General features: G+C 39.5%; 1 protein-coding gene across 1 annotated transcript; it reads left to right on the top strand.

Moving 5' to 3' along the window:
* Positions 1-13,963: 13,963 nt before the first annotated feature.
* On the top strand, positions 13,964-16,187 carry LOC109478303 (bis(5'-nucleosyl)-tetraphosphatase, symmetrical-like). Its single transcript, XM_019779783.1, has 2 exons — positions 13,964-14,177; positions 15,325-16,187. Exons 1-2 carry the CDS (start codon positions 14,084-14,086, stop codon positions 15,945-15,947), a joined length of 717 nt encoding a protein of 238 aa, XP_019635342.1. The 5' UTR covers positions 13,964-14,083; the 3' UTR covers positions 15,948-16,187.
* The last annotated feature ends 186 nt before the right edge of the window (positions 16,188-16,373 follow it).

Genomic DNA, 16,373 nt, shown 5'->3' on the forward strand with positions numbered 1-16,373 from the left:
TACTGTGCGTGTTTAGTTTGAGATAAACGCTCTCCTCAGACCTAATTTACCACCCACCATAAATCTTCAGATTCTGAGGGATATTCTGCTGAGAGAAGTTGTCTCCCAGGACTCAGGTTTAGCTTAACTATTGCAATGATAAATCATATTTTTCGTCTAAGGTTTTTGAACCTGAAAAACTATCTGCTTCACTGTTGTTGTATTTTTTGCAGAAAGTTGCGGCAGCTACAAACTCCAGTGTCTCAAGAAACATAAGTCAGTTTGTTACCACTATCCCCATAGTCTAAAAACCAGGCCGTCAAACCCATGACTTAGCACCCCCCCCCAAGACAGACGTCTTGCTGTTTTGATGCTACTATTAGCAGAATGTTAATGCACTTTAAAATTACCAGGCATCTTCCAGTAGCCTTACGGCTCCAAAAAGGCCATAAGACATTTGTAGCCCATGCCTCTAGTGTATATATGCTACCCTGCTTCAAACTGCCCTATGTGCCCGAGTAAACCAGACTGCCCCAGAGATCGAAGTTCATGCATTTTGAACTTCAGAAGAGAACATGATGAAATTCCCAGACTAAAATGCCACGGCACCGCTAGTTAAGACAAATTGCTCTCTGCCTAGAGTTGGCTCTGGGCTATTACACATGCCTAAACCCAAGACATTAAGTAAGGTACCTGAAACCCTTTGACAAATGAGTCATGTCTACGGATATCTTCATTCGCATTCAAGGCAACATTGCTATATCAATCTTCCTCTTCGTCCTGACACGAACTCGCTCTCTAGGGTGACTTCTTATGACTGTAGACTTGTCTGTAAATTGCTTGAACAAACCATTATTCATCCAGGCGACATATCCGATTAACACCACTTCTGCAGGTAATGTAAGAGTTCTTTAGTGCAAGTTCATGCCCGAGGGCTAATTGCAAACAGACATTGACAAGAACGATGAGTACAGAATGTATTGAGGAGTGGTATAAAACTATTATATGCTAACATGAAGTTCTACGATCTACTTAATATCTAACTTACTATCTCTACTTAAAACTAGAAATAACGTTAATATACAAGATAAAGAGTTGATTATGCAATACATAAACAGGTAAGAGAAACACGGTAACTACTATTCTATTCTATTCCATTATATTCTATTCCACTCTCATCTATTCTATTCGACTATATTCGACCCAAGCTATTAGACGGTATGACTTCTTCTCATGAGGCAATGGGAGATGAATTGTCCGACTCTTTGAAAAATAAATGTAAGTGCAACACAGACATGTTAAACTCATCTGTCAATAACTTTGTCCCCCAGACATGACTATGAGCAGTCCAAGAAGCTTGTCAAAGCGTCAGGATATATTGAAGATATTTTCAAAAGTAGTGTAAAGGAGCACTAACATCGGGGGATGACGTTTTTTGTCAAATCATCAATGTATACATAATTAGCTGACTTTCTGCAGAATTCCACTTGATGTCGGGTGTTTTTAAAACAATATTAGTATCCCTTCCCTCATAATACACACCCTATCCAGGCATTCCCTACGTGTTTACTCAACTTAACCGTGGATATTTTCTGTATAAATGCTTAAGTGCTCCTTTAAACAACACTGTATCGTCCTTTTCCAAAAGAGTAATCAGCACCGAAAAGTTCACTTTTAGAATTGGTGATCAATTGTTACAATATGTCCTGCAAGGCGACACCTTTTCCATGTTCAACTTTTCTGAGGACGATTAAGTGACCACTTACTATGTGCATGCTATGCATGGCTGTCAGTCCTAAGTTTCTAATGAGGTCCAATAACTATAATTCACGTCGCTTATATGTATTTTGCATTTCCATGAATTACAACTTTCCACAAATTCTCACTCCAGCTATGTCATCAAATCCAGTAACATATTACCTGGCTACACCTCTTTGCCTAAGGTACTCTCATGAATTATAACTTTCACCAATTACCTTCTGTACGTCTTGATAGCAGTACTTTGTCAAAAGACTGTTAAAATCTACGTAAATACGAGAAGCTTAGGGTGTTAGCTATTAACACCGTGCTAGAAGGTTCCAAGCTTTAAATACCTTTTAGTACAGTAAATACCTCATGTACGCTTTGATAGCACTACTTTGTCAAAAGACTGCATCACGAGAGAAGTTGTAAATTTTCAAATTTTGCAGACAAAATCATTTTAAAGCTAGAACCTTAAAAGGTAACATTTGCAAATCAAATGCAAAATGTTTACTTTTGCATATGGTCTGTGCTGTTAATTCTTACTCAAACACGTTCATATTTATGGTCCGACAGGAGTCTAAATCCCTCCTGCTATGAAACTGCAACATGATGTAACCTAACACTAGTTACCATTGTGACAGACATTGGTTCAGGTCATTGACCTTATTGGTTTGGAGAAGAAAAGGAAACAGAGCTACAACAATGTTTTCCTTCGGTAAACATGAAAAGGAACAGAAACAGCTTTATGAAAATGACATTTTTGCAATGATACTACGTTCACCCCACAAGAGCCAAAGACACCCACCTAACGATACGCTTATTATGAATTCAATTTCACACTAAATTTCTAGAAATACACATTCTTCTCCAGCCAGCCAACTGCAGTCAAATGACATATTTCCGCCAGACAGTAAATGTCATGTCTAGACTGCTTGGGAGCTAGTTTCGAGGGCTTATTTTCAACCTGTCATTGCTATTTGCGTCCGTAAAGCTGGTCTGTCATCTTGAGAGTCTATATAGTACAAAAGAACGTTTGGTAGTCTATATAGTTAAAAAGAACCTTGTCTAGACAGAAGGATCTGTCTCCTAGCAGCGCTACGACTTGAAAACCTCTTACACATCTCAAAGCTTACTTTGCCCTAATCTCTAGTACTTTAAAAAAACATGAAAGGGGCATTTTCCAAGAAAAGCTGAGTGTAAACCTTTTCTCGTGTTACAGGGTGTCAGGGTGGCAAGAAAACAAGTTTTTCATAGAAAGGAAAAGAATGCTTCACTCTTCCAATGCAAATGGCATAGACTTTGAATTCACTTTCAATGATTATCACGTACATGAGTTGGCTTAGTCGACTTTGCCAATTATTTCTTGTTGTACATAGTTCAATGCACCTCGTGGGCGACACTTAACAGATAGTCTATTTGCTTGGTAAAAGCCCGTCTTTCCATACCGTTCCCTTACAGCTCATCGTTCTATAGCTAGTCTCTGGGCGGCTGCCAGTGTGTCACTATTGCTAGGATGATGGATTGTTCTTCCTTTCTACGACGTACCTTTGAGACACTAAGGTTGTTTTAGAAGCCTGTGTTCTTATTGAGTTACCAATTAATAAATCTATATATCAACCAACCAATCAAAACGTTGCGTGATTTTAAGCCCTATGGACTCTACTACAAGGGGTAAGTCAGTTGGAGATGATATATTTGCCCCGAAATGTAGGCTGTTTTCCCGGATGATTATTGTATTGATTGATTAGCTGGTTATCTTGGAGGCCATCAACCTTTTTAAAGCCCTTCTATCTGAAAGGCATTTCTAATTCCGTAGAGGTGAACACCCATTCATTACCATAGAAGTATTAACAAACTGGCAATCCTCCAGTACTAGTGTAGACAGATGTAGTGTGGGCGTTGAAAGATGTGGAAAGTTTGAAGTGTTTCCCGAGCACGCAGACTACCCATTAGGCCACAGTAAGTAAATTTAATGGATGACATCCTCCACAGGCTTCAAATCTAATGCGATAGGGCGAAAAAAAAACAAGGCGGCCAAAAAACAAGATTCTTACATTTTCAAATTTTGACATCATAAACATTGTAACAGTAAATTTGAAATGATACATTCAATGTACGTTGTGCTGTAAGTTTACTGCCAACTATTATTATTGCCATTGAAACAACTCTGAAAAATAAGTTTTTAAACATTGTACAACTGGTTTTGATTCAATGGGAACTTCACATACACACATATATAAGGTCATATAAAAGGAATAAAACACTTCACTGCATTGAAGTAAAAGACAAAACAATAGAACAGATCCTTGTCTTGTCTCCTCTTTTCATATTCATCTGCTATCCATGTTCCAGCACGGCAACAGACATCTTTGCCCACTTTTTCAACTGTTGACCACCGTCAGAGGGAGACAAAGTTTCTTGTTTTTGTTTTCTTCAAAATCAGGCAAAAAGCAATGCGCCCGTTGATGTTATCCAAAAAAAATTACTTGCAGTGCCCTTACGTGTCACCCACGACGTACATTGATGGTAGGGCTCAGCAAACGTGAACTAATCAGCCACGGGGGTCGTCTCCTAGACATGATGATCATTGGCAGTGAAGTCAGCAAATGGCGCCTCTTGTCCCTGTATGTGTTAGTGCTCAGCTTTTAGCTATAGACTTTCCAAAGTACGCCGCTCACAAATAACTATGACTACAATGATTTGAGTTTTGGGGGTCATTGATGGAAGATGTCATAGTATATCTTGACACCATGAACGTTTAGATGTATACTTTTATTCCAATGTGAGTTTGGGAACTTTTTGAATGACGTGATTTAGTAACATTACACGACAGTATATAAAAATTGGGGACTTGAAAATAATGTTGCGTTTTGAAATAAACGAGGTAAGAGAACTTCAGGTTTATGCAGAATAAAAAAAGTGGCAGCGACGGAGGCTGTCTTCGAATCAGCTTTGACTGATAAAATATTACTAAGGATGTTAGTGTTCATCTTCACCTTGTCCAATGCTCATATCTTTTAGTCATGGACTATGGTAGTTTCCATCACGTTCCTTTCATACGACCCAGTTGTCACTGCAGAGTAGCGCTTGGTTAAGTCTGAATCAATTCCAGACAAGTCGCTTTAAAGTCGTTTTTAAAGTCTACGATCAGATCATAAGGTTATTGGGTCATCGTGTTTTAAATCGGCTACGCTGACGCACTTGAAAGAGAGGTCCAACTTTAGTTTGAATATGAAATTGTCAGCGACTCAGACTGTCTGCAAAACATCCTTAAGCTTGGCGTTATAATGTAAATGAAGTTGCCAGTGTTACGGCAATGGGGGATTAGTTTATAGTCAGGTCGTCTGAAAAGGTGTTAAGCCACAGACTGGATGTGTTTTTCCTTGGTAAGGCCATGCTTATTTGATTATATGGATGACATCCTCTGGGAACCCCCAAAATAATGCGAGCGTGCGAATAAAAAAAGTATGACCAAAAAAATTGCCTTCATTATGAAACCTAGGTGGCCATGAAGATTGAACAAATGACTAAACACACAGAGTCATATTACATTGGCGCATTGCATGGTGAATAATAGACTTTTCATTTTCATTCCTTCACATTTTCTTCTTGTCCTTTAAAATGGATTTTGGTATTTTCGACATACGAATTGTTTGCTCATTTTTAGACACTTTGTACGATTTACAGTATGGTCTTAAACTTTTTTTGTAAACGGACGAAAATTCACGCGGATGCCATCCATTTAATCAAATCAACGTGGCCTAACGATGCCTACGTTCAGACAAAGGTTACAGGGTCATCATATTTACATTAGCCCCACTGGCACTAGCGCTTTTTGAGGTACTTATATCCTATAAAACTCAGCGTCAGACATCATAAACACAGCTTGCATGGCAATAATTTTCAAAGCTGTTTTGCTGATATTATGATTATTACGCTCATGCGTCTTAATTAATATATATAATTAAATACCATTACATTTTCCAAGAGGCTAAAAGGTGTAGAAAGGACTTCGTGTTCAGCTGTTCAAAGAGGCTCTCTGATAGCACGGCAATTAGCCCGGTATTAGACGTAATGGCCTCATTATCACAATCATTCTAGACGTATTACACATCTCCATTGCCGTTGTTATGGAAAACCATGCATCATGATATTGTTGAAGTATTGGCGTAACGTCTGCCTATGATAGTAACTAAGGGCACGGTCACATTTCCAAGCCGGGGCCCGGCCGGGTTGTTTGCGTGAACGAAAAATAAACAACTTGTATTAAGAGCATACACAAATAGTGCTCATGGTTAATTTTCTAAAACTTTTTTTTGTGTTATGCTGTCTTATATCATAATTTTCGTTCCAAACGACTGCCCGGCCGGGCCCCGGGTTGGGAAATGTGACCGCGCCTTAAGTAGGATTAGTTACTGTGGGTGCTGACAAACTACACAATGCTAAAGCTTGTTTTAAACACCGGATTCTAACATTTTCATTGTCGCTGAAATAAAATAAAACATAAACGTTATAACTTATTATACATGAGTGTTTCAATCTCTCAAGTTATTGTTGAACCATTGCCGTTAAGTTCGCTTAGTATAGTGAATATATAAGGTTAATTGGTGATAAACTATACGATACTTTAGCTTGTTTGAGACAACTGCCGTAAATCACTAGATAATAATATCATAATTTCCTCGTTATGTTGTGCAACACCGTCGTCTGTGTGATTATGTCTAGAACATTTAATGTTATCTCTATCAGAAGTCTGAATAAGGGCGTCATAAAAAGTGGATTTAACTAACTGGGGATGTAGTTATAATCTAAACACTGCACAAAAAGTTGGATTTACTTAAGGTAGTAAACTCAGGTTATGTCTACTTTGTATATAGTATCTGGCTTTACAACGGTAGTAAATAAAAGTCAAATCCAGTAATTTCATTCACAACCCTTGTTATGAAGTCCGGAATCACCGTACTTGACTTGTATTTACTACCATTGTAAAGTTCAGTAGTGTCTATTTCAAAAAAAGGAAACACTACTGGCATTTACTGCCATTGGTAAATCAAAGTTGTCGTGCAGTGTTAGTTCAAACAATTCATGCTACGATTTGGTCACAGTTCGTCTTAGCTATATAGATTGTCGTGCAATTTTGATGTCGCATGTAGGTAACAAGACAGATGAATTTGTACGACACATACACAAATATCCCAATAATGCTCTCACACTTTTAAAACTACGACCGGTGCTCGACTATCCAGTTAAATGACTGTTTAGACTGTTGTGTACCCTCACGGCGCTCGCTGCGCGCTCTCACTGCGCGCTCTCACTGCGCTTATTGTTGGATACAGTCGCCGAGGCTCTGAACCTTGGCGATCTCTGGGCGCTTTCTCCACGCTCCGGCAAATTTCAGGTCGCGGAGAGAGCCCGGTGAAAGCGCCGTGCTAGTGAATTGGGGCTTTATAGAAATATGTCGCGATGAAATGCGCTTAAATCATAGGGACGTCAGAGCCGGGAGACATTATTAACATTTTATGTGCCACGACAATGCTGCTGTTTAAAGAATGATACGCCTCTCACCGTAACCTTTTAATTTTCCGGTTGAGGGCAGAAAGAACAACTAGATATTGAGCTGAGTGTGTGTGCATCTATCTAGATCTGAACAACTCACCCGGAATAACAGTCTTTTATGACCGTCGTACCATGCAAGATTTGTTGGGAAGCACGCGGGGGCGGCTGGTTGTATGGCATCAAATTTGACATTCGTAAATCCCAAGGCAATAAGATACAGACACCTGTGCAGGCGTAGTGTGAAATAAAAACAACACTCCGACAGCTAATATAAGCTGAGGGCAAGTGTCAACACAAAGAAAATAAATCTAACGTCCAACGTTGTCTCATACAATTCGTAAACTTGGCCTGCCTTGGCCGGGTGACATTGACTGTACGAGTTATACATACTACAAAAAAAAGAAATGATATATACCTTCATTTGTATTTATTTTTATTTAATTCAAATGCAACAGAACATTAAACTGACTTACAGGCAGCCGGGCTGATATTCGAAAGTCAACAATTATACATACGGAGACAACCGGTAACGTTACATAGATACAATATTTATGCTTACCGAAGGAAAAAAAAATATTGAAATATTGTTTCTGCTCTGTTCCCTCTTCTTCTTCTTCTTCTTCTACTCCAAACCAATAAGGTCAATGACTTGAACTTGACGTCTGTCACCATGGTAACTAGTGTTGGGTTACATTATATTGCAATTTTATAGCAGGAGGGATTTAGACTCCTGTTGGACCATAAATATGAACGTGTTTAAGTAAGAATTAACAGAGCAGGCCATATGCGAAGATAAACATTACGCATTTGCTTTGGAAATGCTACCTTTCTAGTTTCTGATTAAATTATCTTCATTTTTAGTTGACAACGCTGTAGCTGTGGTCGTTTATTGATGGTTTGGCATAGTTTGTTTGTATTTTTTAAACATTGTCTAATATATATGTACAATGCAGAAGCTCAATAAGCACTAAGCCTTATCTTTGAGACGAATAGTTTCCGTCTAGTTGATAAATCGTTAAGACCACGAAGCGCCGGCTGGTGTGTCTACGATAGGTTATTCCCTGAGGAAAGGATACCACCTGGGCGGAAGTAACTATAAGAGACTATCAATCTTGAAGAGCATGGTGTGCTGTTTTACAGTGGGGCACTCAGCACCGTCATTCGTCACCGCAGCTAGTTTACTGCGTTGTCCTCAACGTTGCCCTTAACATCTTTACTACGTTACATTTGGTGGATGTCCCAACTACTAAGTACCTAATACCAGCACAGAAGAGAACAAGAAATAGCCATGCATTCAAGTACCAGAGTTATCAACCAAGGATTAAGGTGCTCAAGAATTCATTCTTTCCTAGAACTATCGCAGAGTGGAACTCACTGTCACCAAGTACAGTAGGGGCATTGTCAATAGATAGCTTTAAACAATGTCTAGAGCTAGAGGTTCAAGGGTAAGGTGTAACAAGTCGATCGGTGTAATATAGCCAGCTGCCGCCGCGCCGCGTGCCTGCGAAGCTGGTGTGTTACGCCGAAAGGCGGTTATACCGGCTATACAGATACATATACATTTGTAAAATTGTCACAAATGTAAAATTACTTGCATGTCATTATAAAACAGATGTTATTGCTTATGCAAATTCGAAGTATAATCATGCACCAATGATTACCCCAACATTTAAATTCATGCCAAACATCACAATCATCCACAACAAACAAACTTTAAAAGTCTCTAGAAACAAATGTGACCTGCACTTCCTTAAAAACTGCTAGGGCGTTCAGACTTATAACACGAACGTCTATCACACTTTGAAAGGAATATTCTTGGGAACAAATAACAATATGCTAGCAAACAGCACTGAGTGTAACGCCGGAGACGCCGACACCATTAGCAGAATAATCAATCTGTTCGTGAGACTTATACTCAATGGTGTTGTGATTGCCTACGGCGACTTCTCTGCCATTCCCCTAACCATTACATACCAATAACTCTTCCAGAGGGTATCGATTCTGCCAAGTGCAGATAACATTGTCCATCTCGCTTCATTTAACTTAACGCATTTTCCCAATTACAAGTGCCATCTCCTCTGGCCCTGAAGTGCCGTGAGTGGAAGTGGATGTCCCGTGCAGATGTCAGGTTCTGGCACGTTATTTCCTCAGGAATTAGCTAGGAGCCATCATTCAATAAGCCACCGAGAATGAAGACTACAGATGGCGCCAGATGAATACTTTGCCTGTACATTTTGATACGGTGGTATCTATGATGGGCTCTGGATTTATAATCGATATCTGTCAGTAAATCTTTGTCAGCAGACCTTTACTATCTATTTACTTCATTATGTTTACCGAAGGAAGGCATATTGTTTTTGCTCTGTTTCTTCTTAGCTTGACAACGCATTTATCATTTTATAAACTTTAGTCTAATATTTAAATAAAAAACAATGTGCGCGTACCTTTGAAGCAGAGTGTAGTTGTTGCAATGAGTGGATACTGAAACTTAGACCGGGGTTCGTGGCGTAACGGCAGAGTGATCGACTCGGAACCAAAATGTCCCGGTTTAGAGTCCCGACATGCCAACAATCTTGTGCCCTTGGGAAAGGAAAGGCGCTTTACACGACTTTCCTCACCTCGCTCAGGTGAAAATGACTATTGTATTGTCCCCTGTGTTGGTGGCGGCATTAATATAGGTTGAAATAACTCGAGTGTGTCTCCTCCACGTCTTGTGATTACATGTTAGAATATAAAAGAAAAAAACTCAGACCGGTAATAGACGACTACACGACAGATCATAGACAGCACTTACGAAACACCCGAATATCTTTGCGCCACTGACGTACAGTTGTGAAGTAAAAGCACCAAGGGATTAAGAAAGATTACTGTGATGACGCACATGTTGACAGGAAAGGGCAAAATTTCGCAACTAGCCGTAGAGTATGCATGTACGTCTGTACGTTTGAAAAGGGACGGACACGCATAATCGGAAATGTGCTGAGAAACCATTACCGGTGGAAGGATAGGATGTTGGGGGCTTACGTTAAGTAACTAATGGCTGGACCCGCGGGCTAACTACACCGCTCGAGATCTGCCTGGGACGAAAATACATCAGCTCATGTTACTTTCATGCTGTGCAGGGGAGACATAGAGATGATATATGAACAGAGAGAGATGGGGAGACTGAGATAGAGTCGCTTGTCAGACCAAACCTAGACTAGAAAGGTACCTTTTGCACAGCAAATGCCGAAGAATGATTCTTAAAAACACATTCATATATAGGTAAGATAGGAGTCTAAATCCCTTCTGCTATAAAACTGCATCTTGTATAATAAGGTTTATGATTTGGCAAAATTTAAAATGTAAGAATCTTGTTTTATTTTTGGCCCGCCTTGTTTTTTGTCGCCCTATCGCATTAGGTTTGGAGTCTGCAGGGAACGTCATCCATGAATTTTTCTTGCTGTGGCCTAATGAAAAAAAAAGGCTGCCTGCACCTTAAGTACTTGATAAGGCCACTTAGCTGAGAGAATGATATCACTAATATATAGCGCCCTGGCCCTGGACGATAACATACTAGCTATACCTGTAAGTCACGTTTTCCAGCTCAAGGTTATCTCGTATTTTAAAGCCGGCAGTTTTTATGACCTGTTGAGCCTCTACGTTACCCTGTAATAACTCACTGGCGTCGGTTTAACTTGATCTGAGATCTGCCCGATGGCAGGATTTTAAGTGAAACTTTTTTTGAAGTGTTAATGTTGCAAGACATGAATAATGTAAAAATACTACACAAAGGCCATGTTGATTTGATTTTATGGATGACATCCGCGCGCGCATGAATTTGAATTTTCGCCCGTTTCCAAAAACAAAAAAAAAAGTTTTCGGACGTACTGTAAACCGTACAAAGTAGGTACAAAATGAGCAAATATATGCCGTCAATTGAAAAAGAAATATTTGAAAAAGATACTTATGTCGCAGAATGCCAAAATACATTTCAAAGGACAAGAAGAAAATGTGAAGGGATGAAAACGAAGAGTCTATTATTCACCATGGCAATAGAATATTACTATTTGTGTTTAGTCATTTGTTCAATCTTCATGGCCACTTAGATTTCATAATGAAGGCCAACTTTTTTTGTCAAACTTTTTTTTTCATTCGCACGCTCGCATCAGTTTTGGGGTTCCCAGAGAATGTCATCCATATAATCTAATCAACATGTAGAAAGCAAACTTTGAAAAGAGGGATACTCGAGCTCTAGCATCTGAAGGTTGAAAGAAATGCCACACGACTCTAGAGAGTATCTACGCCCGAGGAATTCGGGTCTTTGTATTTGTTTTGTCCCCTAGCCTCGTCTGATGATCACATGAAGTATAAGTGTTATTTCCCTCAAATAACTATCAATCACTTTTACTTATAGAGAGCTACAGAAATGTTTTTATTCAAGAGTACGTTTTGTCGTTTGCTTGAACATTACTATGCAGTTTAGAGTGTCCTTTGGCAATGCCATATATTCGCTTTCTGCACTTGCCTCGTAAAAATATCCATTGCGGACAAGAAATTGACCCTTAGCTGGACATTAGTATGTAGTAACGTCCAGGGGTAGTCGGGGCAATGTATGCATCACCTTTAACTTGTTGGGTAGTAAAGACACTCGTTACAGAAGCACCTTACTGTCATTTTTCATCGGGAACATCAACGACAAAAGGACCTTTTGACCGCTCCTTCGTACAGCATGCATGCGGAGTTTATATCCTCTAGCTACTGCTTTAAGATGACACTATGTCGCGGAATGAATGGTTATCTATATGATACAGTCTCAGCTATATGATCGCCTAGCAGTGAACCATATATTGAATCTGTAAGTGAAAACATAACGGTAAGTGACCGATGGACCTCTGTACTACTGATGTGGTCGCATCGGGAGTTCGGGCTTTAGTTGCTCACCCGACGTGCATGTTGCTTGTACTTAGAACAGTTAATAATACGCCTTGGTTCAGTTTTGGGTCGTAAAAATTTTACTTTTTGGGTCGTAAAAACTCTCGTTACAGAAGCACCTTACTATCATTTTTCAACCGAGAACCTCAGCGGCCAAAGGACCTTTTGACCGCTCCTTCGTACAGCATGCATGCGGAGTTTATATCCTCCAGCTACTGCTAGAAGATGACACTATATCGCGGAATGAATGGTTATCTATATGATACAGTCTCAGCTATGATCGCCTGGCAGTGAACCATACATTGTATATTGAATCTGTAACGCTCGTGAAGAGATAACGTTTAGTCACTGACTAACCTCTGCACTACCGAGTGGTCGGGAGTTCGGGCTGTTGCAATTGTTGCTACCCAGAAATGAAATCTGAAGGCAACTTTTCTTCAGCCAAACTTTTTTTATTCGCATGCTCGCATCAGTTTGGGGGTTCCTACAGAATGTCATTCATATAATCAAATCAACATGGCCTAACTTATATTGATCTGAAGATAATATTATATCATATCATGATTTGACGTAAATTTTAGTTAGCTCAAAAACCGCATCAAAGAACATCTGTGGGCAGACAACCTTGAACCATGGAGGTTTATCTCAAATAATATCTCGAGTCCATGCTTGAACCTAGTGGCAAAGATCATCATGCAGGAGAAGTGTGGCCATACCTATGGGCAATTTGAACCTACTGGCCGAGATCAAACAAAATTGAACCTACTGGCTTTAAAGATCCAAGAAGAAATTATTTTTGGGGCCATAGGGGCAGCCTGGTATCCGGTCTTATCGTGGTTGGGGTTTTCCTCGGGGCTGCAGAAGCCTGCCCCAACTACCACGATAAGACTGTATACCAGGCTATAGGGGCACTCAATTTTATGATCCACTATGCCTTGGAGGTGGTATTTAAAGGCAGATCCCATTCCCCTGACTTCCCCACGAAGTCAGGCACTGGGTACTTTATGTATTATAGAAAATGTCTACTCAGGAAAGAATAGGCGAGCCTGTGTCCTCTCCACTCGTGTCCGCAAGCTTAACCATTAGGCCATTGGCGCCACTTTCAACTACAATAAGGTCTACAATAAGTCTAAAATAATAGGTCATCAGTCAGTGGCCACAGAAACTCGTGATTCGGCAAAGTAACCTGGCACCTTTGAGCACTTGTTGACCCACGGAAGATCCCTTGTCTTAAGAGATTTGTCAACTACGATACTGAAGTAGGGATGGCTACAGTAGGTCGGCTGAAAATCCTCAGCCAGTGTTCATGTAGTTTTAATTTTTGGAACAAAGTCAGTTAGCTGTATACAGTATAATACTAGTTGTCACAACATTTATTTTACGCGTTCAGCGCGATCTAGATATCTAGACGATAAACAACTACTCCTATCACGCGGTCAGCCTTCTTAATTGCGATGGTATCGAACACAGGAATACTGAAAGAAGAGGAAGAAAAAGAAACACAACCTGGTGTTTTATTTCATAGAATTATTACCAATGTCATCAGACAGTCGTGGAATGGTGTATTATAAACGTGTGGAGGTTATTTGTAAAATTTACGGCAATCACATGGGGTCCTATTCATTTATGATATAACGGTTCCTATGCGAGCCCCAACTGAAACAAACAAATTTACTATCACAGAAGCTACCAAACATCTGCTTGCTGATGTAAGACTGGGCTTTTCGTGGACCTCCTTGCGGAGGTCAAACAGTACTGCAGGAAACCCGGAAGTTTTCAATATCACACCTGCTTCTGTACCAGGGACCTGGGTCTACATTAATTTTGTACGAGAGAAAATCCAGCTAACTTAGATCAAGCCCTGAACTGCCCCCTTTTAATTTGGGACAGGATGGAGAGACTGCACGTGACAATTGACGAGTCTATCGTAGGGGGACGCAGAGTGTTTGTATTCGGAGATGTACATGGCTGCTATGATGAACTGGGTAATGGGTTGGACATTTTACCAACGTTTGACGCACAAAAACGTCACTTATCTCCCTGTCTCCTTTGTTTGCTCATCCTGCTTTTTCTCAGATGTGACGCAAGAAGTTGGCACTCATTGCCACACCGTTGCGCTTCCTGTGCTTTCATACGTACGAGTATTACGTTAAATAGCTTAGATATTAATTACCAGGTTATTTCCGCCATTTGCAGATCACTTTATAGGTTAATGTCTAGACGGTCCATTGCAATCTCTACAGTACTAATATAAATTTATTATTCCAAGACAAATTTGATGTGTATTACAGTAAGTAATAAGTTATTGGTAGGTTCCCACAACTTTCTGTGTACAGGGCAGTGCACATCTCTGCCCTTGGGCCACAGAGCTATGGAGGCTGATGTATGGGTATGTTGTAATGTTGTATAGCTTATACATAATAATTACTTTTCTCTAGAAGAAGAATAAATCTCCATCCCTATCTGATAATGATATAATTAGGCAGGTGTTAAATAGCTTCCCCTCAGCCTCATTGCCGTTTAAATGCAAATTATGGATCATGAAATATACCCTAACTCTAAACTAGTCAGATAGTTTAATCCATATCTAACAGGTAGTTTGTGATAAATTGTATTTTCAAATGTATGTTGTCAAGCAATTTCTTCTCAGCTTTTACAAATTAAATCAAATCAACTTTATTGCTCAACAACTGACTTATATAATGAATGAAAGACCTTTATTGTACGTTTGTGCTCTAACAAGCTAAGTACAGGTCATGAATAGACAAGGAAAAGCATACAGCAATAATACTTAAACTATACATACTAATGTGAACTACTATTTACATTGTTCGACTTCTTCTCGCTTCTTGACGCAGTTATAGATGTATGAGCATATAGAACTAGTGATACATGATTTGTCAAGTTTCATAAGAAATATGAATTTTTCTGATTCATTTAAATGTCTAAAGTTGGGGAACTTATCTATTATATAAGAATATAGGAAATCTCTCTCATTACTATATAATGTACAATCGACTACGAAATGATACTCATCCTCAATCTTATCTAAATCGCAAAATTGGCAAATCCTTTGCTCTAGAGGAATGCGGTTGATGTCAGATGACCAACAGATGTTTTGTTGTGTTCCAGTTAGCCTACTTGACAGAGCAGAGGAAACTGCACCAGGGAACGTCCTCTACATTTCCGTTGGTGATCTCATCAACCGTGGACCAATGAGTGCCCAGGTGGTCTCCCTCGTCAGGAAGCACGGCATCCTTGCTGTCAGAGGCAACCACGAAGAGAACTTACTCTCAAGCCTTAGTACAAAATGCATGTCTGGGAAAAAAAGACAGCTTGCACAGACGCTGACAACAGAAGACATAAATTTCCTGCAGAACTTGCCATATACCATCACTATTTCTTCACTCAATGCTATCATTGTACATGCAGGCCTCATGCCAGCAGTTCCACTAGCCAAGCAGGATCCGTATGCCCTGACATGTATGAGAAATGTAGTGGAAACTAAGCCTGATGGATACAGGCCTTACAGTGAGACAGATAAGGGTGTAGCATGGGCTTCGGTATGGCCTGGACCTGAGCATGTTTATTATGGTCATGATGCACGGAGGGGAAGGGATGGAATACAGAGACATGAGTATGCTACAGGGTTGGACACAAGATGTGTCAAGGGAGGACAGTTGACTGGGATATTCTTAGATGGAGCAAAGGAGCTGTTAAGTGTGCCAGCTAAGATGAATTATTTTAGTGGATGAATGTTTCACCATATAGCTCTAAAATCACTTTTTATAGCACTATATTGATTTTGACTATGGGTAGGGAATTGAAAATCTGAATTATTGGAATTTATAAACTCTGAATAATGAGTATGGGTCACAATTTTGTGTTCTTTCGTTCTTGACATTTAGAATAAAGAACAAAGAATCATATACTTTATTTTGTTTTCCTACTAAATGTCAGGAACCAGAAATTGTATGAAAATCTATTATGTCATTTCAATGCACAAACTTTTTATTTTTTCAATAAAACTTCAATAAAGTTTCCCTGTGGTGCGATAAGTGACTTATACTGATTGTGTTTTTTCATTTATTTTGTTTCAAGTTACTACTGTATATTCAAAGTACTCTTTGTTTTCATTTTCTTAAATTTAGTAACGTTTCTTGCATACTAAGACATCTAAA

Source organism: Branchiostoma belcheri, unplaced genomic scaffold, assembly GCF_001625305.1.
Source record: "Branchiostoma belcheri isolate BF01 breed outbred unplaced genomic scaffold, Haploidv18h27 scaffold43, whole genome shotgun sequence".
Taxonomy (NCBI): Eukaryota; Metazoa; Chordata; class Leptocardii; order Amphioxiformes; family Branchiostomatidae; genus Branchiostoma; species Branchiostoma belcheri.

Bases quoted from the DNA above. Each gene is read 5' to 3' on its own strand.
- LOC109478303 (XM_019779783.1), top strand. From the start codon at position 14,084: ATGGAGAGACTGCACGTGACAATTGACGAGTCTATCGTAGGGGGACGC. The intron at 14,178-15,324 runs GTAATGGGTTGG...GTTGTGTTCCAG, and splicing joins TGGCTGCTATGATGAACTGG to TTAGCCTACTTGACAGAGCA.